This window comes from Pelecanus crispus, chromosome 15, assembly GCF_030463565.1.
Source record: "Pelecanus crispus isolate bPelCri1 chromosome 15, bPelCri1.pri, whole genome shotgun sequence".
NCBI lineage: Eukaryota > Metazoa > Chordata > Aves > Pelecaniformes > Pelecanidae > Pelecanus > Pelecanus crispus.
Genome location: NC_134657.1, coordinates 990,997 through 1,017,049, shown reverse-complemented (window position 1 = coordinate 1,017,049; position 26,053 = coordinate 990,997). Strand labels below are relative to the sequence as shown.

General features: G+C 51.7%; 1 protein-coding gene across 7 annotated transcripts in view; it reads left to right on the top strand.

Annotated features, from left to right (window-relative positions):
• Positions 1-26,053, top strand: part of EPHB2 (EPH receptor B2) — a 129,630-nt gene that overhangs the window by 59,145 nt on the left and 44,432 nt on the right. For all 7 annotated transcript variants that reach the window (XM_075721523.1, XM_075721526.1, XM_075721522.1 and 4 more), the window contains 2 exons: positions 22,974-23,129; positions 23,706-24,041. In XM_075721523.1, the coding sequence (XP_075577638.1) occupies positions 22,974-23,129; positions 23,706-24,041 (492 nt within the window). The remainder of the gene's footprint in view (positions 1-22,973; positions 23,130-23,705; positions 24,042-26,053) is intronic.

Genomic DNA, 26,053 nt, shown 5'->3' with positions numbered 1-26,053 from the left:
CCTTGGCTGCAGCTTGGCACAAGGAGATTTTAGTGAAGTGGAGGGAACCTGGTGAAGAACCCGAGAAGGGATCTAAGCATGGCTACAGCTCTGTGCGGGGCAATTAAAAGAGGATGGAGCCAAGCCCCCATCAGTGGTGCCAGATCGTATAGGAAGGGACAGCAGCCACAAGCTGCAGCTTGAGAAGCTCAGGATGGGCTTTGGAAAAGCTGAGACAGTTCCCCAGAGAGGTCGAGCATCGCTGTCCACAAGATTTCCAAGGCTTGGCTGCATGCAGCTGCAGCTGCCCTGATTTAGAGCTGGACTCAGTTGTCGGACTAGGCTGGACTCAGCACTTCTGTGAGCTGGAGACTGACCTGGAGACCTCAGAGGTCTCTTCCCACCAGCCCTGCTGGGATGCCATGAAAAATACATGTGCCAGGACCATGGAGCCGGCTTGACCTGAGCACCACCTTCGCACTGGAGATAGATAGAGAAGCCTTAGTTTGGTGCTGAAGCCAGCTTGGGGTCTAAATATGTTCCTCAGGTGGTAGCGTGGCACGGAGGGGACAGGAGACACCACCATGGGTCAGCAGCGCTCAGAGAGCCAGACCTGCTGTAGCTGCATCTAGCAGGGAGTTGAAAATCTCTGCTGAGAAAACCTGTGAAACCATGAGTGGTAGGTGAGGAGGCCAGGGAAGTCCTGCTATGCCACATCTCATATGAAGAAGTTAAATGCAAAATCTGACTGTCCTGTAGACTGAGGTCAGAAAAATGCCTCTGCATGAGCAGACCACCCTGCTGTCCATGGTTAAAGAGGGATATGAAAAATAAACCTGGAGGGTGCTGCAGAGAAACACAAACGTGTTTTCAAGAGCCATGGAAAATGCCCTTCCACAAGGGACTGAAAGAGCTCAATAGCTTCTCAGAACAAAGATTAAGAGGTGAGATGATTACCAAGAGGAAACACCAGCATCTAAAGGCCTTTTTAATCTGGCAAAGAAAGGGATAACAAAAACTGGTAGAGTTAAACTGAAGCTAGACAAATTAAAAAAATTAGGCATGTGTTTCTGAGTGATTAACCACTAAGAGCAAGCTAATGAGAAAAGAGGGACTTCATGTTTTGGAGTATGTAAAACAAGATGGTTTGTTGCTGGGCGTTGGGCTTTAGCTGAGGACCAGCCATGAGGTTCATCAAAGGGCACCTGGATGAAGCATGAGACCCTGGAGTCCAGAGCCCCCAAATCTGTGCAGGGCTGTGGAGGGGCCAGCCAGCCCAGGGGGGCTGAGAAGACCCAGCAGTGCCTGTGAGAATGGTGGACAGTGTCAGCTCAGCAGCTGGACCCTGGTCCCTGCAGGCAGCACCCATCAAGGAGACCATCATGCAGTTGTTGCCAATAGCCCTTCCCATGCCTCCCATCCCTCACCAGCATTGCGGGCATTGGATACCAGAGCCATGGGCACTGGGCTGCCCAGTTGGAGATACTGGTAGAGAAGAAGGGAGGTGTTCAAAGGGGCGTGAAACTTGTGCAATGACTGAGTCCAGCAGCTTGGCAGGAAGCAGTCCCTCCTTCCAGTGTCAGCAGCGGAGAGACTCCTCTTCCCCTGCCTCCTGGGTTGCAGAAGGGCCTGAAGGATAGCAGGTCTCCGTTGCAGCATCCTTTGAATGTGCTGTCTGTAATGGGTTGCCCTGAGCCAAGCCCACAGCACTCACCAGAGCACCCCAAGACACCCATCACTGCCCCACCAAGCCCCACTGCTGCATCACGTTCCCTCCTGGGGACCTTTGTACCAGCTGACCCTGCAGTCCCCAGACCAATTTTCCATGTCCTGCAGGTTCAGCATCCTGCACCTGAGGCTGGCATGATGAACCTGGCTGATTGCCTCCCAGATGAGGTGGGGACAGAGGCCAAAGGCTCCCACCGAGTCCCAGGTGCACCCTCACATGCCTGCTCACCTTGCACACCTGCCGGGGAGGTGAAAGGCCCAGCCTTGCATGCTGGGTTGCTGCAGCAGCAGCGGCTCAGCATCCTCCCTGGGAGCTCGAGGTACCAAGCAGGGGTGGAGAGCTTTGCTCCTGGTGATCCACTGCCCTCCTGAAGGGGAGAGCCACTCATTTGGGCTGATTTGCTTTCATTAACTCAATTAGTTGCTTTAATCTGCTGAAAGTGAGAGGCAGTTGGTCCTGCTTGGGAATGCCGCAGAGGGGGTTGTTACTGGGGAGGGCAAGCTGCAGGAGGGAGGTGGAGGCGGCAGGGAGCCCACTGCCAGCCAGTCTTTGCTGCATCTTTTTGCATGGACAGATTTGCCCCCTCTCCTCCCACCCCTTCTCCACCCCTTTTCCTTGTACACATGGAAGAGCATGTGAGGGATTACGCTGTCCCCATGCTGTCCCCTCATTGATCGCCCCCATGCAGGTGCATGTGACCATGCATATACCCTTAGCCTAAACGTGCTTGCATACACATATGGCCACCCTCAGCTTTTTTGCATCGGACAAAGAAATGTGGCAGCAAATAGGTAGAATCCCACCAGCGCTGGGTCAATTATTTCAACCTCCCTGACAAAACATCCACATTTTTGTCTGGCTGCATTTGTCCAGCTTCAGCAAATGGGTCTGTGGTCACCAGGGGTGATGCCCTCAAGGCAGCATGTCTTTCAGCGTATCGTCTGTGCCTGCACACACAGCTCTTCTCCCCCAGCCATGCAGGACCACGTGCCAGGACCGGTGGTTTCTGTGCTTTAACTGTCCTCAGCTGGAGGCAGATGTAGTCTTCACCATGAGACAAAACACTGATGGACCAAGCATGCTCCATCTTGAAGGATGAAGGCTCCTCCCTGTATCTGCCTCCAACTACAAATAAAAATAATCTTTCCTATATGTTTCTTTGCTGTTTGTGCTCCACTATTGCCCTTGTGTGGAGGGAGGGAGTGCGCTTACCCAGGGACACAAGGAGTCAGGGACAAAGTTGGGATGCAAAAGCCAAAATCCCAGCCCTGAGCTCTAACCGCTCCACCTGCTGTCTCTGCTCTGCATCAGTGCTTTTTATTTCTTGGTGCACTCCAGCTTTTTGCCCAAGGAGAAAAGGATCATGCAAATGATTTGCCCCAAGGGATTTCTGGAAGCTGTTTAAGCCAGCAAATGCTGCCTTCTCCCCAGCTGTGCCATGCAACTCAGTATGCTCATGAATTTCCCCTCCCCTAAGTGCAGGAAGGGGCTGACAGATGTTAACACACGATGAGTGTCTCAGGAGAGAGGAATTAAAGCCACATTGGACCCTTCGAAGACACACATTAGTGTCAGAAATTTCTAATCAATCAGCTCAGAGCCTCCTGGGGTCAGAAGCCTCTTTGAAACTCAAATGGGGAATGGCTCCTAATGGGTTTTATTTTGATTGCTATAAATTGATTAGCGTTAAGATAAACAAGTTTTGTTTCCTTCTGAAAGCTCTGAATATGCTCTGGGGGAGGAGAAGCAGTGGAGTCTGATTGCTTCCCGTTAGGACGTCCTCACTTAGCTCCCACCCCATCACCAGTTTGCACCAGACACACAAGACACTTTTTTTCTCCAGAGGTGGCTAAAGGCGACAGATGCATCATACAGAGAGGCTTTTGCAGTGCTGGAGCAGGACGCAAGTTACAGGAGCAGGTGTGAGCATCCTCGCTGGTTTTCCTGGGCGGGATGTGAAAATGCAGCTTGGTTCTGGAGGGAATCAGTGCAGGCTTGCGTGGCGGAAAGCATGGCCGTGTTTGAAGAGCATGTATGTTTTTTTGGGCTGATTCAGCCTAGCAGCTGTGATGCGTTTGGGAGATGCGCCATTGCAGGAGCATTTCTTCTGGGTGAGGAAACTCAGTGCTGTAACTGTCACCAAACAGAGGAGGACTGTCATGTCCCCAAGACCCCGCTGGGGGATGTGTGGGGCAGGAAAGTCCTGTCGTTGGGCTGAAGCCAGGCATCTGTAGGGCTCACAGGTGAGCTGTGTGTGAGCTGGGGTGAGTGTTGTCTGAGGATCAAGGTGGGGCCCCATGCATGGTACGAGTGGCTCAGGCCATGCTACTGAATGGAACCAACCTGAGAGCCACTGATGGGCTCCCTGCAGCCCACTCTGTGCTCCCTACACCCCTATGTGTGTTCTCTACAACCAGCATTTACTCTGTACAGTCTGTGTATACTCCCTACAGCTGGTGTGTGCTCCCTACAGCCAAATGTGTATTGCTGCAGCCCACTGTGTTCTCCCTGTGCCCCTGTGCATGCTCCCTACGGCCTGTGTGTGCTCCCAATGATGTGCGATGTGTACAGCCCCATGTATGGTCCGTACAGCTGCTGTATGACCCTAAAACCCATATGTGCTGCCTACAGCCTGTGTGTGCTCCTGACAGCCCAGTGTGCATGCCTTACAGCCCCATGTGTGCTCACTATAACACGTGTGCTCTCTATAGCCCCCTGTGCGCTCCCTGTAGCCAGTGTGTGCTCCCTACAATCTATATTTACTCCCTACAGTCCATGTGTGCTCCCCACAGCCCCTGTGTTCCCCCTACAGCCCCATGTGTGCTCCTTACAGCCCCTGAGTGTGTTCCCTACTGCCTGTGTGTAGTTCCTACAGCCCGTGTTCACCCTACAGCTCGTTTGTTTACCCTGTACCCTAGTGTGTGCTCCATATACCCCACATGTGCTTCCCACAGCCCTGTGTGTGCTCCCTACAGCTGGTGAGTGCTTCCTACAGCCTGTGTGTGCACTGCCTGCAACCCCCTCTGCACTCCCTACAGCCATGTGTGCTCCCTACACCCTGTATGTGTACTCCCTACAGCCTGTGTGTGCTCATACAGCCCTGTGTGTGGTTTGTACAGCTGGTGTGTGCTCCCTACAGCCAGTGTGTGCACTCCCTGCAGCCCATGTCTGCTCCCTACAGCCCCATGTGTGCTCCCTACAGCCCCCTGTACTCGGCGCTGGTGAGGCCGCCCCTGGAATGCTGTATCCAGTTTTGGGCCCCTCAATACAAGAAAGACATTGAGGTGCTGGAGCGTGTTCAGAGAGGGGCAACGGAGCTGGGGAAGGGTCTGGAGAACAGGTCTTACGAGGAGTGGCTGAGGGAGCTGCGGTTGTTCAGCCTGGAGAAGAGGAGGCTGAGGGGAGACCTTATCGCTCTCTACAACTCCCTGAAAGGAGGGTGCAGGGAGGTGGGGGTTGGTCTCTTCTCCCATGTAGTTAGCAACAGGACGAGAGGAAATGGGCTCAAGCTGCGCCAGGGGAGGTTTAGGTTGGAAATTAGGAAAAATTTCTTTACGGAAAGGGTGGTCAGGCATTGGAACAGGCTGCCCAGAGAGGTGGTGGAGTCACCATCCCTGGAAGTGTTCAAAAAATGGGCAGAGGTGGCACTTTGGGACATGGTTTAGTCTAGTCTACCCTTGATTGGTTTAGGGTGGACTTGGTAATGTTAGGTTAATGGTTGGACTGGATGATCTTAAAGGTCTTTTCCAACCTAAACGATTATATGATTCTATGATTCTATGTGTGGTTTATACAGCCCATGTGTGCCCCTTCGACCCCCATGTGTGTACTCTGCACAGCGCCTGTCTGTGCTCCCTACAGCCATGAGTGTGTTCCCTGCCACCTGTCTGTGTGCTCCCTACAACATCATGTGTGCTGCCTAAAACCCATTTGTGGTCCATATAGCTGGTATGTGCTCCCTACAGGCAGTGTGTGCTCCCTACAGCTTCATCCGTGTACTCTCTACGGCCCCATGTGTACTCCTATAGCCCTGTGTGCTCCCTACAGCCCCTGTGTGTGTTCCCTGCAGCCTGTCTATGCTCCCTACAGCCCCATCTGCAGTCCGTACAGCTGGTGTGTGCTCCCTTCAGCCTGTGTGTGCTGACTACAGCCCTGTGTGTTCATTCTGCAGCCCCACCATGTAGTCTCTGCAGCGTCTGTGTGCTCCCTACAATCCATGTGTTTTCCCTACAGTGTGTGTGCTCTCTACAGCCAGTTTGTCTCCCTACAGTTAATTTGTGCTCCCTACAGGCCTGTGTGTGCTCCCTACAGCCAGCATGTTATCCGTACAGCCCTATGTGTGCTCCCTACATCCCTGTATGCTCCCTTCAGCCTCATGTGTGCTTCCTAACACCCTGTGTGCTCCCTACAACCCACATGTGCTCCCTGCAGTCTGTGTGTGCACCCTACAGCCCATTTGTGCTCCCTACAGCCCCTGTGTGCTCTCTACAGCCTGTGTGTTCTCCCAACTGCCCCATGTGTGCTCCCTACAACCCCTTTTGTTCTCTCTGCAGCCCTGTCTGTACACCCTAGCGTCCCTGTGTGTGCTCCCTAAAGTGGTGTGTGCACCCTACAACCCCATGTGTTCTCCCTACAGCCTGTGTGTGCTCCCTGCAGCCTCTGTGTGTGCACCGTATAACCCTGTGTGCACTCCCTACAGTCCCTGTTTGGGCTCCCTACAGCCACGTGTGGGCTTCGTACAGCCAGTGTGTGCTCTCTACAGCACCTGTGTGCTCTCTGCAATCCCTGTGTGTGCTCCCTACAACCTTTGTTCATACTCCCTGTAGCTCCACCTGTTCCACCATCCATGTGTTTCTCCCTACAGCCCTTATGTGCTCCCTACAGCCTGTGTGTGCTCCCTACAGCCCATCCGTGCTCCCTGCAGCCCTGTATGTGCTCCCTACAGCCTGCCTGTGCTCCCTAGAGCACCATGTGTGATGCCTAGAACCCCATGCAACATGTCCACAGTCCGTAAAGCTGGTGTGTGCTTTCTACAGCCCCCATGAGCTCCCTATAGCCCATCCATGCTCCTTACAGCTCCGTATATGCTCCCTATAGTCCATTTGTGCTCCCTACAGCCAGTGTATCCTCTTTACAGCCCTGCGTGCTTCCTACAATTGCTGTGGCTCCCTACACACCTATGTGTACTCTTGTCCTCCTGTTTGTTTTTTCTTTGCCTTTCCCAGACCAGGCGGGACGGAGGTCCTTGTGGTGATGGAAGGTCACACCATAGAGCTTGGTGGATTTACTTTCTTTGCTTTTGTCTCTCCAGAGTCCTCCAGCCTTCTTTTTTGTGTCCCAACTATGGGCATGATGGTGGGATGGGGCAGCACCATCCTAGTACCTTTTCAAGGCCAAGAGTGAGAGGAAACAAGAATGGTCCTGCATGTCCCCTAGCACGTTATGGACGTGGAAGACAGTGGGTGCCAGTTTTAGGGAGTTCTAGGGGTGGGTCCTGGACAATGCTCAGCTTTCTGACAGTGGCACAGGGGATAGTGTCCAGTAATGAGGTACATGGCAGGTGCTCACAGGTGATGCTGGGGTGTCATGCTGTTCATGATGGCATGGTCTTGCTGCTGGGTGGGGATGGGGATCTCCTGGCTTGTCAGTGGCTGTAGTGTTTCAGGATGGTGGGCAGCATTTTGCTGTCGGTGGCGGCTGTGTCTCTGGGCTGGGTGGTGGTGAAGATCTCACTGTTGGTGGTGCTGAGGATCTCGCTGTTGGTGGTGGCGAGGGTCTTGCTGGTGGTGGTGGTGAGCGTCTCGCTGTTGGTGGTGATGGTGTCTCTGCTGGGAGGTGATGGGGGGCTGTGTATGCCCTCAGAGGAGGCGACCGAGTGGTGTGGTGTGCTCTGCTGTGCATGAAACCCAGGAGATAGGCAGTTCATATTTCTGTAGTGAACAGGGAGCTGACATTAATGAACAGCTAATTAACATTGCAGGGCTTGATGGTTGCAGTGTCAACGTCCCTAATTAGTCTCGCACTAATCCGCTTTAATTAACTGTCCCTGTCACGGTTTTAATTTAATTTTCAGCTCTAGACCAGAGAGAGCAGACCTGTGAGCGTCTGGGTTCCAGTACCACGGCACTGGCTGTACTGGGACAGACTGGTGGGGCAGTGGTGGTCAGCTGGGCATCCTGGCACAGGGGAGAAGCAAGGCTGCTGTGCAACTGTCTGCTTGTGCTTTCCCAGGGATGAGCAACCACCGCTGCATGACCCTTGCCTTACCAGTCCCCAGGCATGTTGCCACCTCTAAGACAGGCTGTGTTGGCTGGACAGGGGATTGCAGATGAGCTGAGGGTCATGTCATGTCGTTAGCTGCCCCCATGCTCTTTCATACTGCTGCTTAGCTGGCATCAACTGTGTTTTATGATGTAGCGAGCTGCCATCCCTTCCCTGTTTTGGTGCAGGGGGAGAGCGTGGCATTGCCCGTGATGCCTGTGCCTGCTCGAGTGTACCGTTTATTGCCTGGAGGAGTCCATAGCCAGGGATGTGCTGCATTGTGTGAGGTCTCCTTGAGACAAGACACAAGAAGCTGGTCACTGCTCCTTGCTTGGCCAACAGGTTTGGAGGGCCTGTGGCCCTTATGCTACTGGGTACGTCTTCATTTGACTTTGGGCATTTCTGTACCAGGAGCTCCCGGTGCAGAGCAGCCACTGACTACTTTTCTTCTCATCATTTTTTTGGTACCTCCTTCCTGCAGCGGACATCCCCTGCACCTTGTGTTAGACCAGCCAGAGACCCAAGAGCCAGCCCTGGCAGCAGGGCCAGCCGGAGAGTACTGGGGACCAGCACAGGAGGAGAGTGGACTCCATGTCCCACTGTGATGAGTGTGAGGGTTGCTGAGATCCTTGCGTGGGAGGATGGGCAGAGAACAAGCTGGGGAAACACTTAATGATGGTTTCCCATGGGACCAGATGAAATCACAGGAACAAAAGGAATGGGGAGAGGTACCCCAGAGAGAGAGGAGGGGGGGAAGTCACCAGGCAGAAGAGCCTTAGCGACCTAGAGATGCTGTGAGGAGCTCATCCCAACAGAGTTACTGTTCACACAAGAGGGTCTACTGGTCCTTGTCCTGCCAAGCAGAGCTCTGCCTTGCAAGCTGACCACAGTCAAGTCTGCATACTCTTGCCCTTGACATTGCCTTTCCATGGAAAACCAGGCTCTGTATCGCAGACGGAGCCAAAAGGAGCTGGGGGGAGGAGAAGACATAGACCTCACCTCGATGAGCCTGGCAGCTCAAGTTTTGCTCATGCAGCCCTAATAATAAGGCAATTCCTTGTTAACATACTTAAATTGCAGCAAGCATCCTGCTAGGATGGGGGATGTAAATGTGTCGGGGTGGAAAGTTTGGGGGTTTGCACTCCATTAGTGAGGACTGCAGCAGGAGCAGGCTGGGGCATGCCTCCCATGCCCCAGCCCAGCTCTGTTTTCCTCTCTCTGCTCCAGTACGGCATCCTTCATCAGGCAGGGCGCAAATCTTCTCAAACACAAGCATCTCCCCGTGGGACCTTCTCAGGGGGCCGTGTTAATCTGTAAGAGCAAGTGGGGCCTTTAAAGTGGGAGTTCATGCTTGGCAGCATCCCAGGGAGCTGCGCAGTCCTGGGCTTGGCTTGGCCGTCTGGATTAGCAGGGCTCTGCCATCTGTCCTGCTCCCAGCCCTGTCTGGAGCTGCTCCAGGTGCCTCGCACTTTAAAGAAAACCCTTCTCCGACCATGGCCCCTGCTCTGAATAACCCAGCTGCTTCCCACCTAGGCAAGCGTGGTTGCGTTCCCTGTCTTCTCTGTAGGTGGAGATCCTTGTGTCAGCCACAGCCACGCTGTGGGCTTTGGGAGAGGCTAAACTTGGGGAAATGCAATGAAGGTCCCTGGAGAAGGACTTTTGGGACCCCTTGCAGCCAGTTGAGCTCAGTGGTTGGGCAGTCTGTGGATTAAGAAGCCTGAATCTATCTGTATTTTTATATGGCTGCTGAGGGACCAGGAAATTGTTGCCATGCTGCCTGTGTGCAGTTCTCACATCACATCCAAGTCTGAGCCAATACGTTGGGCACTTTTTGCCTTCTCCATCTGAGGATCTCGTTGATCTGTTGCTGCAGCTTCATGCCGGGCTGTCACGCTCAGCCCGTTCTCTGCAGCAACCTCTGTTTTTCACCTTGTTTTTTAGTACGTGGCATGTGATGCCAAGGACCACTTTTTGCAGAATAGGGCTGGGAGGTTGCTCAGCCTCACCAGTGCACTGAGTGTCTCTGATCCCACTCTGCAAAGTGACCAGTAAACTAGCAAAACCCCACAACACAAAGAAAATATATCAGAGGACTTTATTTGATGTCACTTGTTCCACTCTTTACACCTGGCAGTGGTGCCATCATCTTGGCCAAGAGAGCTAAGCATCTCTTATCCTTGAAAATCATACGCCGCAATGTTATAGGTGTGTCTGGTCCCCTGAAATTGTCTCACAACGGCTGGCTTCATAAACACCAGCACTCACATCACAGAGTTTTCCTTGACTGACTCTTAAATCTCTTGGGTACAAGTTATTTAATACTGCCTGGCATTGGGAGCTGATCACTGATATTCTTCCTACTTTCAGGGGGAATGGAAAATTTTAAGGAAGTGTTGGTTATGAAACAATCCTTCTCTGTGCATACCCAGTGTTATTATATATCCCTTTCTTTCTGTGTCACAATGGACAATTTTGCCATATTTTGAGGGGAGGCACATATCTTTAATATGGCTTCATTTTTTCTTGCATTCTTCATTTCCATCTTGTTACTGTTAATCTTGCGGGCCCTGTTTTTTGCATTGCCCAGTTTAGCTGCTCTTATCAACCGCTTGTATTTTGTGCTTACTAATTTAAAGCCACTGCTGCCAGTTTGTGACGTTTTAAGATGCATTTTTCTCCTTCACTGTAATTTCTTGGCCAGAATTATTTTTTACTGAAAAATATGAATTGCATTTTCCTGGGGGCAACAACAACTTTTTCTGAGGCAATTTTGGTTATTATTCATGGTGTTTTATTTGTACTTTATGTCCTTGGTGGCTTTGCTGGCATCTCTGGGAACCTGTTCAGTGCTCATGCCACATGCCTGGTGCTGGCAGCAAGCCCTCGAGTGTGGTGGGAGAGCCCCGGCAATCTGGGAAGTTGGGAGGACCCCTGATTTACTGAGAGTTACTTTTAAATGCACAGAGGCAGGAACTGAGTTCAACTTTCATGCAACTGAAACCAGCCAGCATACTCCCAACCTTGTGTTTGAGCAACATCACATTTTTTCCATCTCAGGTTGCTTGTGACAGATTTCCAAGGCCTCCCTACTTTCCAGTGGGAGTATGAAAATCTGGGAGTATGGAAGTATGAAATCTGATGGAGGAGAGCTTTCAGGTGCGGAAGGTGCATTTTGATGCATGCAGGCAAAACCTGCCCAAATAAGGGGAATTACGAGCTGTTGAAAATCGCCTCTTCGCATCTGTGTTTTCTGACAGTGCATGCTTGGCTCTCGGGTCCTGCCATACAACACTGCTTCTGATGGGTATAGACAGATACTTATTTGCTGCTGCTTTTCCCTCAGCAGAGCATCCTCTCGGAGAAAGTTATCAGTGAAATGAGAACTAGGGGACCTAGGGTTCAACCTTCTCCTTCTGATGTCGATCCCCCGCAACCCTCGGTACTGCACAAACACCACTGCCAAATTGATGCATTGAGTGAGGGAATGCTGATGGTAGAAATTGCTCTTGGGTATTTATTCAGCCATGAACCGTTGTTGTTACAAAAGTTGTTACAGTTGTGCAAAATAGGGAGGCTTTATAAAAGATTTCCTAGAAAATAATATATAAAGTCCCTACTTTAACTCTCCTTACATGCACATCCCTGGCACATAGTGATCTTGGCATGGCCACACTGCTTTTTGTCAGTGTACAGGATGGTCAGATCTGCTGTTTGGAAGGAGTTGGGCGTTCTGGTGGTTTTGTGTACTCAGTTCATTGTGCAGCCCCGCATCGTATTTCCTGCTCTCTGTCAAAAATACATGTGTTGATTACAGAGCCGTGGCTTCCTTTCTTGGAATTCTGTGCTCTCTGCCCAGCCTCCGAGTCCCTGGCTCGTGTCAGTAGAAAGAAAGGTTGAATATGTCTGGTGTGAAGCCATAGCAGAGTCAGGTTAAGATGTTACTGTCCTCTGGATTGGTGATGCTACGGGACAGGTTGTCCTCAGATGAGGCTGTGAATGCATAGCCTGTCCAACCAAAACAGATCCTAGGCATCCAGGGTCCCTGAATGCAGTGGCAATGCCAGCAAGGGATGACTGTATGACACAGCCATCCATATTTTCCAAAAAGTCTATTGAATACCGGGAAAAATGTGTTTTTCCAGAGACGTTTCATTTGCCTTGCTTTTATCTTTCTTCCTGCTTCCCTGTCTCCTGATGATGATGTGCTCGGTGATAGCCCCTGTGCACACAGCTGCCTGTTGCTGCAGAAACCGGCGTGCTCCCAAGTCCTGTCTGTCCTATGTGTGGGGGGAAAAAAAAGGCACATGGTTGCATACTGCAAATGACACGACCATGCAGACACACACGAGAGCTTGGGGGCTGGGCAGGGTGGGGAGAGGGCTACTCAGATGGCTTTATTGCTGCATTTCCAAAATTTCTAACACTCAGGTCAGCGTGCTTGAAAAAAACTTTCTTTCCCCATTGCAAATCCTTCCGAGTACAGTACTTTGTGTGTTTCATTTCATCAGCAGTGCTGACATACTGCTCCTAAATAATGCTACAGACCAACAGACCACATAAATGGGGATGGGTGCAGCAACAGACACCGGTGCTCTAGCTATGCCCTCTCTAGGTTAGGGGATGTGGCTCACGGTCAGCCTTGCATTCCCAACACTCCTTCTCCAACCCTGACTTAAAGCTGATGTTGCCCCTGCAGGGATGGACTTCTCAGAGGCTGTCTGTACATCATCATCTCCTCTGGAGCAGGGGGGCTTTAAAGGACCCCCAGCTGTTCGGCAGATCAGCTGCCTGGAGGCACAGTGATTTTGGTTTCTTCTTGCAGTTGCCTTTGCAGGCTAAAACCCAGCAGTTCAAAGTCCATCATACCACATTGCTTCAGCTCAGGTCGTTCGGGAAGCCTTGAAGACATTCCAGGGCCAGGAAGCGTGCCTGTTCGGACGTGAGTGAATCAGAGGTGGCAGGGACAGATGGACTTCTGAAACAGAGCTGGAGTCTCAGGCTGGCGCCATGGTCCATGAGGCATGCGTGGTGACAGCACCAAGGGATTCTGCTTTGGGGAAGGGGACTGTCGCTTTCAAGTGTGATTGATTTAGCAAGGACAGTGAATTTAAGCAAAGTAAAAAAGTGAGGTTTTTTTCCCCAGGCTGCTCCTGCAAACAAGTGCTTGACCTTTGCACTCCTGGTGTAAGTGTCTCTTTTTTGCCTTCAGGCCAGCAGTGCATTTATGTAACCCTGTTCGCTGTGCTTGTACCCGCACAGCCGGGAAGTGGTGTTCCGTTGAGCAGGGGGCAGGCTGGGCATCCCAAAGCTTGACAAGTGGAAGCTCTGGTGGTGATGGGCAGCTAGAGTGACCGGAATGCATGCCAGTCCCTTGGGAGAGGCTTTGACTGTCTCTGAGGGTGGAGATCACTGCACCTCACTGAGCCCTCCTTGCAATACCTGATGAAAGTATTGTATGAAACTTACTTCCTCATGATGAAAAACATTCTCCTTGTGTCAAGCTAGAATTTCCCATGTGCCACCTTGAGCCTTGCCCTACCTCTGGGGATCTGGTTCCGTCTTCCTTACACCCTCTTGCTGGGTTGCTGAAGGCAGCAGCAAGGTCTCTCCTTTGCCTTCTCTTCTCTAGGCTCATGTCCGACCCTTAGCCTCTCCTCACCCACCACGTGCTCCAGCTCCCAGCTGTCCTGGTGGCCTCCCCTGCAGTCACTCCAGTGTCTTCCAGTGTCTTTGAAGAACGCCAGACTGGACACGGTGCGCCATGCAGATCTCACAAGTGCCAGAGCACTTGGGAGGTTGTTTTGGAGGAAGGCTGGTTCTCCTTGGGTTTTGCCTTTCATAAGTATGTAAGCAGACTTCAGGGCCTTTTGGCAAGCGTGCAACTGTCCTGGGCAGTGTTTGACCTCCCTTCCCATGCAATGCTGCCTGCCTACAGCTTCTCCGCTCACTGCAGTCTGGGAAGGAAAGTTACTGTTCACTACACCCTCAACTACACCCCCAGTGATTTAAACCACCATAACTAACCATTTTTAATCAGCCCTTACGCCAGCTCCACTCAGCACCTACTGCTGACAAAGAACAATGTTGTCATCTGGAAAGCGGCTGCTGGCACTTAACCAGCTGGTGTGTTTTAAACTTGTCTAAACTGGGTGCTAAGCAGCGTTAAAATGTAATGATTAAACGTGCCCACTCCAAGTTTTCCTGCCACCCCTGCCTCCACCTGGAAAAGCTGCTTGTGTGCTGGAAAGGCTCTGTGGGGAGCTGCACCTAAAGAAGGTGTGCAGAGTGCCTGCTGGAGATGGAGAGGAGAGCATGGGGTGGGAGGGCACTGGGCCTCACACTACAGGAGGTCAAAGCAGAGCAGTTTGGGAATAGTGCCATCAACAAGTCTGCATGCTAGCTGTGGGGGTTCAGGCCTCTGCATCAGGTGGGGATGTCCTTCATAGACCTGGTCTTAGACCCTGCACCCCTGACCCTGAAACCTGCTCCTCCAACATCTAGGATAAGGGAGCTGGGTAGAGACAGGTGATTCGCAGATAAAAACATTGAGCGGCCACAGATGCACTTGGAGTCCCTGGAGGTGGAGGCACAAGTCCACTCGGGGGCCTGATCCTGGCTCTGCTCGCACCTGGAGACGTGCAGACATCGGATGTCCCTGGCTGCTCTGGTCCCTGTGTCTGGTCTTCGTGGACATGCATGCCCATCCCTACCAGCCCCGTGGTGCTGGGGGGTGTAACTCCGGATTTGCACTAGGACCAAGAGGGCTGGGGAGATCATCCACTTGAAGGGCTTTGTCCAGGAAAAGCTCCCTTTTTACTTTCATGTTTCCTTTAGGATTAAAGCCATTCTCCTCAGGCTCAAAACATGGAATGTTTGTCAAGTTTATGAGGGCTTTCAGAGAGGCTTTTAGAGAGTACATCCTATCCCTTCTTTTATAGGGCTGAGATAAGATTATCTTTGTTTTAACACCAATTAAAGCAGGAAGGGTTTATAGGATTAGGGGTTTTCCATCAGTGCAACTTTGATGTCACCACTTGCTTGCTTGGTTTGCTTCTTTCCCTGCATTAAAAGGTTGGGAGCTGTTCCCGTAATGGTTAACATACCACCCTCTGGAGGCAGAGCTCTCCCAGGCAGAAGCTTTGGGAAACATTTAAACAAGACCAAACAAAGTAACAAAATGTGAAAGTCCTAAATTCTTCTGGAGACCACTTGGAGAAAGCTGGCTTACCATTTAAACAACTACTCTTTCAGTATGTAGCACTGCACTGTTTACATCTATTGAAAAAGGACATGCTGCTTGCCTGAAAAGCATTTTTTAAAATATCAAAATACAATAAATTACTATATTCTAAGGAAACTAAAGCAAAACAAAAAAAACCCTGTAATTTTGCAGTCAGAGGCTGGAAAACACATCAGTCCATCCTCTGCACCAGAAGAAAACGAGAAGCTGAATAACATGAGCGTGACATTTGGTGTATCTGCTAGTGCGTCACTCCACAGAAATAACCTCACGGCTCGGCACCTCGCCTGGCTTAGGCTGGCATTGCTCCACGCGAGTTGCCCCAGGGCTCCTGGGGCAATGCCGTTTTCCAGCACCTGAAGTTCTAGGTCCTTATGTGTGTGGCAAGCAGCCGAGACAAGGTTTTGGGGTTGAAACTGCGCAGGTGCTGGCAGCATCCTGATCGCCCTGTGTGCTGGGACTGGGATTGCTCCTAGCCTGGCAGCACCCAGCGTCCCCAGGGTGGTGGATGTCATGCTTCAGGAGAGCACCACTGGCTGCTGAGCTTGTCTTGGAGCCACATCCTAGAGTGCTCTTCGGGTGTCTACAGGAGTGAGGAGGTCCAAAGCATCTGCTGCCACCAGAGCTGTGCTTCTGACTTGTGAACTCGCCATCTGGTTTCGGCTTCACCCAGGGATGCTGGCCTCTGGAAGTGAGCTGTGAACCGTGCCTTTGGGGCTGCAGTCACCTGTGGTCTACAGCAGCATGATGAACATACAGCTCCGTGTCTCCTTTGGGTAGGGAAGTGCTCTCCCCTTGAGTGTCCGCTGAATGGCTCTAGCAGAAGAAATGCTGGATTATGGTCCTCGCCATCTGTACTCTGAGGATGCTGGCAGCACCCCAGTCCCCCATGCTCAGTGAGGGACAGAAAGCTTTCCATTTCTCTTTAAGAACCCCAGTGATGGGTTGGGGAGGCTGAACCAGGCTGACTGGGTAGGTAAGAAATTCCAGGCGTTTCTCCCTGACAGCAGAATCCCATCACCGCTGATGGATGTGCCGCCCAGAGCAGGTCGGTGGGGGAGCTTGCAGGTGTGCGTGCCTACAGGTGCGGTGGTCTCGCCAGATGCTTGAACTTCTGAGTGGTGCTAGCAGGGAGATGACCTTGCGAACCCTGCCGAGGCTGCAGGAGGGATTTGCTGGTAAGCCCCCAGCACAAAGCCTCTCCCAGGCAAGGGCTCAGCCCTGCTGCTGGTGCGTGTGCACTGGGAGAGAGCTGCGAGGGTTCGGATGAGGGTGCTCCCTGCCTAAGGTTGTCCTGGCTGGCACATTGGTGATGCTCTTGCAGGAGAGCTGGGGACTGTAACTGCCTGGCTTTGGTGCAGGCTGTGCTGCAGAGTTGGTGTGTGATGACCACTATCAGCTTGTCCCATGGTGTCCAGAAGGCTGAATCCCTGGCCCATGCAGTTTTCCTGGTCTTTGGAGCTTGTTTGGGCTGAGCTGAGGACAGCCCATCTAGAAGGTCGGGGACTGTTTGTCCCTTGCAGGACTTTCCAGCTTGCTCTTTTGGGGAGCTCCCAAAACAGGGCATCACTCTGCCCTACCCAGTCCTCTCCAAACCTCTGTGACACCCCAGTACTAAGGTCTTGTCTCAGCCCCACACTGACCCAGTGCTGCCCCTCTGCACCTGCATGTGGAGCAAGTGAAAGGGTGGATGATGGCAAGAATAAGACGTAACCTCTTAAACCAAGCAGCTGGTGGTGAGATGCAGACAGGCAGGGTGCAGCATGGAAGTCCTTGCCAGGGGCACTTCCAAGGGGGTTGTGTCTGAAGCAGCCCTGGGCTGGAGCTGGGAGGCAGATGAGGTGGCTTGAGGGGCACCTCTGGGGAGCACTGTTGTAGGGGATGTGGGTTTTGGAGTCCTGGCACCTCCAGCTGTGAGGCCGGAGCAGCAGTGCCTGTGTGCTGGGGAGATGAGGTGACGCAGTTGATCTCCTTGAGTTGCTGGTGAGGTTTAGGATGCTGGTCCAGTCAATGGCATGGGGGACCTAGCTAAAAGCCGCTAGCAACAGGAGGATGCTTTTGCAGGCCTGTGCTGTCTGCTTGTAGTTCTGTCCTGTGGAGAATGACGAGGTTAAACAGGAACATTTGCATTGTGACTTCTTCCTTTCTTGACAACTCTTTAATCCACATCACAGAAGTCGGCTGAGCACCACCGTTCCCCTTCAGTTAATCTCATTTAACACTGTTTTCCCTTCTGTATTTCCATCCTCTGCTCTCCAAATGCTGTCAGAGTTGTTGGCAGTGACAGCACCTGGCAATGGGATTAATTGGTTATCTCAAGTATGAGGTAACAGTGTAGGCTGCTAATGAATTTTATCAGGAGGGGAACTGTGTGGCCCCAGGAAGGATGAGTGCAGAGTGCTGGCACCTAAAGGTCCAAGATCCTTTCAGAGCTAGCAGCTAACTCCAATGCCAAGTCCAAGGGCTTGGGTGTTACCACCTGCCTCCTGCACTGCAGCCCTGCAAGGCAGGATTGAGTCCTCTTCCCTCCAGCACAAAAATGTCCAGGCGGGAGAGGCCATGGCAGAAGTGTAAGCAGATCCAAAGGCAATGGGCAGCATTGCTCCTTTGGGTTGTCCAGAGGTCAGCCTTTCACTAAGGTGACAAACACTGTCATGTGAGGGCCTGGGGACAGGAAAAAGCAGAGAATGGGCAATTTATGCAGATGAGACAAAGTGAGACCCATTTGCATGCAGAACTAAAAACAAAGGTCAAGGCAAAAGGGGCAGAATGGGGAAGAATATGGGGAAAGTGACAATGTCATTACAACACCCACCTCATCTTGCAATGGTTGATGAAAGCAAAAAGGGGTAAATTCAGAGCTGGTTGGACATAATAGTCTTCTGCGCAGGACAACATCATAAATATTCCCCCACACACCACGAGCAGTAGAGAGCTAGAAGTGCTGGTGGAGGAGGCTCTGGAGTCTGGGGTCCAGCCTCCCGCTTGCAGCGGGGCTGCCACTGTCATCAGCTCAAGGCAGCCATGGCATTTAGCTGAATCTCCCCCAGGGAAGGAGATCCACCACCTCTCTATGACCTGGCCAGGGCTGCACCATCCTTTGGAAAAGGAGCTTTTCCTAATACCCAGTCTGAACTTGTGGTCCGAAATTGTGGTCCTTGTCCCTTGTTACAGAGTCTGGCACCCTGAGAAGTGTTTGGGTCTGTCTTCTTTGCGTCTGCCCCCAAATAGCTGCAGCTGCACTTAGAACCCCCCTTACCCTGGTTAACACATCCCATCTCTTTCCACCTCTCCTTATATGCCCTGTGCCCCAGGGCTGGCCATCTTGGTGACCCTCCATTGGACTCTCCTGTTCCTCCATATTGCCCTTGAACTGGGCAACCCCAAACAAGCTGTGGCAGCATCCCCAGTGCCTGGCAGGGGAAAACACCTCCCTCAATGTGCTGGCCATGCTCCTCCTGGCATGGCCCAGGACATTGTTTAATTTGTTCTCCATAAGAGCAAATTGCTGGCACGTGTTCGGCATGGGGTTGGTGCAGGGGCAGTCCCATGGTGCACAACCAAGGGAGCCAGAGGATTGCATAGGGTTTGTGGGGTGATTAGGATGCCAGTGGGAGCAGGGAGGGCCATGGGAGAGGGCTCCCAAAAGCACCAGGGAGGGTGTGAGGCAGGATGCAGCTGAGGCAACCAGCTCTGGGGTCCTGCAGCACCAGGGATGCTGACAATGTCAGGCTGCAGAGCCAGCCTGCCTGCCCCCTGCCTCTGGCCCCGGAGGGATAAGAGAGGCAGCTGGGAGATAAGGTTGGGGATTTAAGACTCTTGGCGGATCCTAACTGACAGAGCCAGGGCTGCCTGTTTTCTATCAGCCGTTAAAAATGCCTTACTCGAGTGGAAGGAGCCTTGTTGCCAGAAGAAACAAAGCCAGGCAAAGGGAGCCAAGGAGGACCCTTCCTCAGAGCCATTAGCATGGTCTGAAGGTGCCATTTTGGAGACTTTTATTGCAAGAGAGAGCTGTTTGCTCCGAGCTGTTTACAGAAGTGGTCTGTGGTGGGCTCTGAAGGCCAGGGCAGTTTTTGATGCAGAGCAGCCTGTTTGGAGCCTGCCTGGAGCCTGCTCAGCTCACACTGGATTAATTTAAAAGTTGGTTAGAAAGAGGCAGTGGGACACAGGGCCAGCAAACAGGGAACCCTTCTGCAGCCCCTCCTGCACATTTGGCCAAAGACTTTTCCTTCAGGCTGAGCTATGGGATGCCTTTCTCTGCCATGCTGCCCCAGGGCATGCAACGCTATGGGGAAGGAGGACTGGAAGCCTCATGCCAGTGCTGCCTCCAGCAGCAGATGCTGCAGAAGTGGCCTTCTTTCCCGGATCCCTGGCGTGGTCCTGCTGCAGGGGAGGGCAGGACCCCTCATGGGTCCTTCTCCATGGTATTCCCTTCCCAAAACACGTGCCTTCCCAGGCATGACCACCTTTCCATGCCCTGGGAATGGGTGGATTGGAAATGAGGACACCCAGTGCTGCTCAGGCGTTCCCAATCTTGTTTGAGAGCGCTACAGCCAGTACTCTTAGCAAACCCGCCGCTGTCTCTGGCTGTCTCTGAGCTGTACCCTAGTGAGGCAGCCATCCATGCCTATGTGCAGCAGTGAGGCAATTAAAGGTCCATATGTTTCCCGTGAACCCCTGTTAGCATCCTCCGATTGGTGCTGGCGATGGGGGAACCCACCACGTGGGAAGCTGCAAACCACCCCTGCTTCAGTGATGGGGCCAGAGCTGCTGTCACGGTAATCACCCTCCTGGGATGAAGGATGCTCTGATAAAGTAAAAATTTCTCTGCTTTCACTGTTTCAATTCCCTCTTTCTAAGCAGGAGTTTCTAGGGATGCTCTGCCCCTGCCCTCATTGCAAGCCTAAGGGGAAGCAGCATGTCCCAAAGCTGCTGTCACCACCTGGGGCAGAGATCTGGGGTGTCCTCATGTCTTCCGGCACCAGCAAGTGGTGAGAACATCCATGCTGTTCGAACAGGAGGGGTTTAGCCCCTATGTGAAGATTTCAGTTTTGATTTGCTGTTTACTCTGGAAACAAAAAATTGGGTAGATTCCAAATTAAAAGCTGTTTTCTCACCCAGAGGAAGACCTGGAGGGAAACAAAACAGTTTTGAACACAATGTTCATTTATTTTACTTCTGGAGGTTGTCATTACTTGAGAAACAAAAAATAAAAAAGGGTTTTGCATCAAATTTGAGTGATTTTCCTGTCTTTCAGCATGATTTCAGAACATTTATCTTTGGAGAAGTTCTGATTTTCCAGGATTATTTTATCCCATGTCAGTGTGCGGAAACTCCTGGGGAGGAAGAAAGTTGCCAAAACATCTGGCCATGTTTTGATGGCACGTGAGAGAGTTTTAGCATCCCAGCTTGGTATTTTTGGTGAACAATCATTCAGCCCCCAATTTTTGCCCTGCTCTAAGAGCAGTGCACGCAGAAGTATTAATTCCAGCCATCAGCCTGTGCCGGGCCAAACCTGGGGAATGTTTTTTGTCTCTCAGGGCCAGTTGCTAAATCTCAGCAGCATAGGTATTTTTTTGATGTATCTCTATCTTGATGCAGAAGAAACCTTATAGGAAAGTTGTTATTCTTAAAATAAGCCTTGGGAAGGTGAAAGAGGCCTATGTTTCAAAATGTCTTTGATCAAATGACCCTATATTTCACCCTGGATGTCAGACTAGAGCAATTTTGTGTGTCGGTCTTATCGTGTTTCAAAAATTGGTACTAGTACCGGGACCCTGTTATCATTTCAGCTACAGAACTACCATTGCTTCTTTGTAACGGAGAACTACGCAGCCATCACCTCTCCCAACAGCTTAACACCCTCCGAGGTGGGTTTGTACCAAGGGAATAGGGTTAGAAATGGAGTCAAACGCATGGGGGATAGGGGACAGAGAGGGTGGGAAGATCCAGGAACATGAGGGGAAGCTGGTTTTTCAACAGATCCGTTGACTGTAGGAGGCAGGAGGGACTTTGCAAGCAGGAATGCTGATGGTATTTTTCTGTAGAGCTTTTCTCATTGGAAACTCAAGATAATTTTGAAGGAAGGGAGATGAAAGTGGAAAAAAAAGGTCTTTTTTTTCAAAGAAAAAAATAGATACTTCTCAGTAATAATAGCTCTTGCTTACAGCAAGCCCGAGCGTATGTTTTTCCCAGGCCGTTTTTCTGATCTGCCTCATTCCTGAAAGCCTTGGCAGCGAACTGAAGTAGAAGTTTGTTTAACTCGTTTTAGTGCAGAAACCACCTGCCGCCCCCCAGGCTCTTTGTGCTGCACAAGAAATTAACAGCAGCAGAAAGTCGCAACCAAGAGTAATAACTGAGAGCCATGCCGATAAATGCTTATAGCCAAGCTTTTGCTTTGGCATTGGTGATCCCCCGACTTGGAAAGGACTTTCTGGTGTTTAAAACTTTGCACTGATATTTTTAGCCACCTGTGCCAAATCTGTTAATACTGTATTTCACACTGTGGTCCTGCCTTCACCATCCATCTGCTGTAGGCACCATGCACTCCCTGTGCTGCCCTCGCCTACCCTGCCTGGCTGAACACGCATTTTTTGAGCGGCTGTTGCTAAAGGACCACCTTCTTCATCTGTGAATGGCTTAGAGGTCAGTGGAGGTAGACCCCAGCACGCTTCTGCTGATGGTAGCCGAAGTGACAATTTGCTTATGATACTGAGTAGTGAAGACAAGGACTGGCTGTGGAGAGTTGCAAAAGGACCTTATGAGACGGGGTGAGCGGGGAATGAGAAGGCAATTGGAATTCAATAGACTTGAGGCGATGCAAATGGGAGAATACTTCACACACACGTGCACAGAGGTAGGCTGTGAGGTGGCCCAATGTCTCTCAGGAATGAGACCTTAGGGCTATAATAGGCAGTCCAGTTAGTACATTGGTGGTTAAAAAATAATCTGGACATTGCTAATTATGGGAAGAGTAGAGGGTAAAATAGTGAATGTTGTCGTGCAACTTGCTTGGGGCATGACAGAGGTTAGTGCAAACCTAGGGGTCATGGAGAAGGTGTATGCCAATTGAGTGTTCTTTGCCAATGTGAGATTGCATCAAATGAAATGGCAGCTGGCAGCTTCAAAGCAGAGGACAGCAGTTTCTTTATGCAGCATGCAAATACACTGTGAGGCTCTGTGCTGCAGGATAAAATGGTTGCAAAATGTTTGCATGGAATAAAAAAATAACTGGGTAACTTAGTAGAAGAAACATCCCACAAGGGATGTTAAATGCAAAGAGCCTGCCTCTTAGAAAGTCCCTGAGCTATAAACTGTTGGAGGGTGGGAAGGTGTGGTGGGCAATGCATGTGCCCAGCTCCTTGGGTGGCTGCTGTTGGGGAGAGGATTCTGGTGACCATGTGGACCTTTGGTCTGACTTGGTACAGCCACTCACATCTTCTTATGTGATGGCGGCTAAAAATCCCCTTTGCATTTGTAAGACTTCCTGAGTGGACCCTGTTCTGAGCTTGTGGTTGGGGACTAAGGGGGATAGTTGTCTGCATGGGGACCCCATCTCTACAGGCAGCACGAGCAGCAGCACCTGCTTCCTCAGAGCCTTCAAACCACCTGCTGCTTCTCCACTTTGTTTACTTCAAATTGTCAGGTTTTGGCTTCAGATCCCGCGAAGCCCCGAAGGGTGTTTTCTGGCAGTGCTGCCAGGCTCTGGGCGTCCCTGCCAGCCCCTGTCCTTGCCACTTACTGCTGCTCTTGGTTCTCTTCCAGGCTGCCCATCAGGGACGTTCAAGGCCAGCCAAGGGGATGAAGGATGTGTCCACTGCCCAATTAACAGCCGGACAACTTCGGAAGGGGCCACTAACTGCGTGTGCCGAAATGGATATTACCGGGCAGATGCTGATCCTGTTGACATGCCATGCACCAGTATGTGGGCTCTGGGCAACTGGGGAGGGATGGTGTGCGGTTAAGAAAGGAGACACACATTAGTCAAAGCACCAAGGGTTGCTTAACAAAGGCGTCTGTCTCAGTGGGATTTTGGAGGAAGCCAGGGGGCTCAGAGCACCTCATCCTTGCAGGCGTGGGTCTTTCTTACCCTGGGCCAGTCTGCGCTTGCAAGCACTGTGCATGCAAAGAGGACAGAAATTCGGGTTGCTCTGTGCTGTTATAGGTAGTGAGATGACTTCACTTTGGGGCTGTACCCGGATGAGAAGGCGTGTGTGTTGGAGATTAGTACAAAGGCCAGGAATCAGAAACGCTACAAAAAATAACTGGTGAATTTTGGCCAGGGATGCCACATAATCAAATGAGGCTGGGTGAAGAGGACAGGTTTTGTTCCCACTCCTGCCTTTGACTGTCCAGCTTGCTCCGCACAACCCTGACACCAAAAGAAGCACCCAGCTCAGCATGTGCCCGCTGGAGAGTCCTGCCCAGGGATGGGGTGCAGCTGTAGTGATGAGCAGGGCTGTGGCTCTTACACATGTCTGTCTATTCCCTTTACAGCCATCCCATCTGCCCCCCAGGCCGTCATCTCCAGCGTGAATGAGACCTCTCTGATGCTGGAGTGGACCCCGCCAAGGGACTTGGGGGGCCGGGAGGACCTGGTGTACAACATCATCTGCAAGAGCTGTGGCTCTGGCCGCGGGGCGTGCACGCGCTGCGGGGACAACGTGCAGTTTGCCCCCCGCCAGCTGGGCCTGACAGAGCCCCGCATCTACATCAGTGACCTGCTGGCCCACACCCAGTACACCTTCGAGATCCAGGCAGTGAACGGTGTCACCGACCAGAGCCCTTTCTCCCCACAGTTTGCATCAGTGAACATCACCACCAACCAGGCTGGTAAGATGTGGACCCGTGTCTCCCAGCAGACCTCTACAGGAAGGGGAGGTGGTGGGCAGAGATGTCCTGGTCAAGAGGTGCTGGGTGAAACCCTGCGGTGTGAGCAGGGCTTGAAGGGGAGAAGAGGTGGGGTGGGATGTGGCATGGTGTTGCTTGCACCATAATGCTGGTGATGACCAAAGTGCATGGGCCTGCCAATTCCTGGATGAATCCCAAGCCTTGGGTGTGAAAAATTTCCCTTATTTCAGTGAAAAGCTGGAGTGTGTCCCAAGGCAGAGCTGCCCTCCCCATCACCACAGCAGAACAGCTCATGTCACAGTCCCCTGGTGTCTCAGCATCCCTCTCCAGCGCTGGGCGCATGACTGTTTCTGAGGTTGTTGCCTCGGAGCATCAGTTGCATGCACTGTCGGTGTGTTGCAGACACCGCAGCAGTGCTCACCGCTGCTGGCAGCCTTGCTGCAGCCCCTGCTACTGCTCCTGGTTCCTGAGGAGACAAGGTAAGGTTAGCTCCAGCATTTTGACACATGCTGCAATCTCTGCTCTGACTGCAGAGAAAGTCAGGACAGGCCATGAAAACAAAGAAAAGCTTCATGGAAGAGGGGCTGGGAGATGGATATATGGGATGGTCATCTGGAAATCTGCTCGAGGTCCTGTGCCACTGCAGAGTCACCTTGGTGAAGAATACCAAGCATCAGGGCTGGAAGGGTTTCATTCAGCGTCGCCAGCTCTGTGCTGGCCTGGGGCTTTGCTATACTCCCTCTGTGCGGGGTGGTTTTGCTGGGGGAGGGGATGTGTCAGGGTGGCTGGTAATGCTGCTCCTGGGAGATTCACCAGTAGTCCCCAGGCAGCAGCTGTGCTGATGGCAGGATGCCCTGCAGAGCTGCTGGTCAAGGGCTGCACTCCCCAGCCCACCTGGAAGCCATCTGGAGCTGGAGCACAGACTGGGGCTGGGGCTTTGCTTAATCCGATTGCACGGTGGAAGCATGCCAGTAAGGTACAAGCATGCATGGGAGTAAGCAAGTTTCTGTGGTCCCTCTGAGTGCTGCAGCAAATATATGGGGTTGTGTGAACATGCCGCAGGCTGCCCTGGATGCTACATGACCTTCAGGACTGAATTTGGCAGTCATGGATGATTGCATTTCCACTGAATTGCCTGGAGACTGTGGTGTGTGCTGGCTGCAGGAAGGTGTTTGTCTGGGGTAAAGCATCAGTGGTGCAGATGGGCATCACTTGGTTAGGCATGCAGAGCGCCAAGACAGAGGTAACCTGCAAAAATTTCTTGGTCACACATGAACAGGCAGACTGACCTCTGATCTTAAGTTAACTCAGGAGCCGTGGGGTCACAGTGTTTTCAATACAGTATCAGAAGCCCTGAAGGCAGATTTAGCATAGCATTGAACCGTGGTTTGACTGTGAGCAGGAATATGTCCACACATGATGAGAAGAGAGGAACTCATCTGGGACAGTGACCTGTTGCAGCTTCCTTTACAGAGAGAGATGATGGAGACAGGGTGGGTGTGATGCTACCTGGGGCTGGGAAGGGGCTGTGCACACCCCCAGCATCGTCCCACGCTATAGATGAGTTATTTAACGCTCGGGTTTTGCACTTTGCAGTTATATGGTGTGCTTTGTTACCTTCATGCACTGCCTGTGGCTACTTCCACCTTAGCAAAACCAAAGAGCTGAGTTGCAGGCAAATCCTTTTCAGCCCCCTGGATCCTCCTCCTTGTGTTTTCCTTGTTTGACACTCCTTTATTATCAGGGCTCATGCTTCTCAGCCTGTGTGATGTCTCTCTTAATGTATCTATTCATTAGCACTAAACAGTAACTGTCTGCTTGCTAATTCCTCTGTAATTAGAGACTCTGAATTCTTCTGCTTACACTCTGCACCGCCTGGCAGCCTTGATGTAGATCATTAGCAGTTGGTAACAGAAGCTGCAGACACAAAGGCAGAGCTGGGATAGGAGAATGGAGGGTGTTGTAGGGAGAGGAGAGCATGCAGAGGGAGGGGA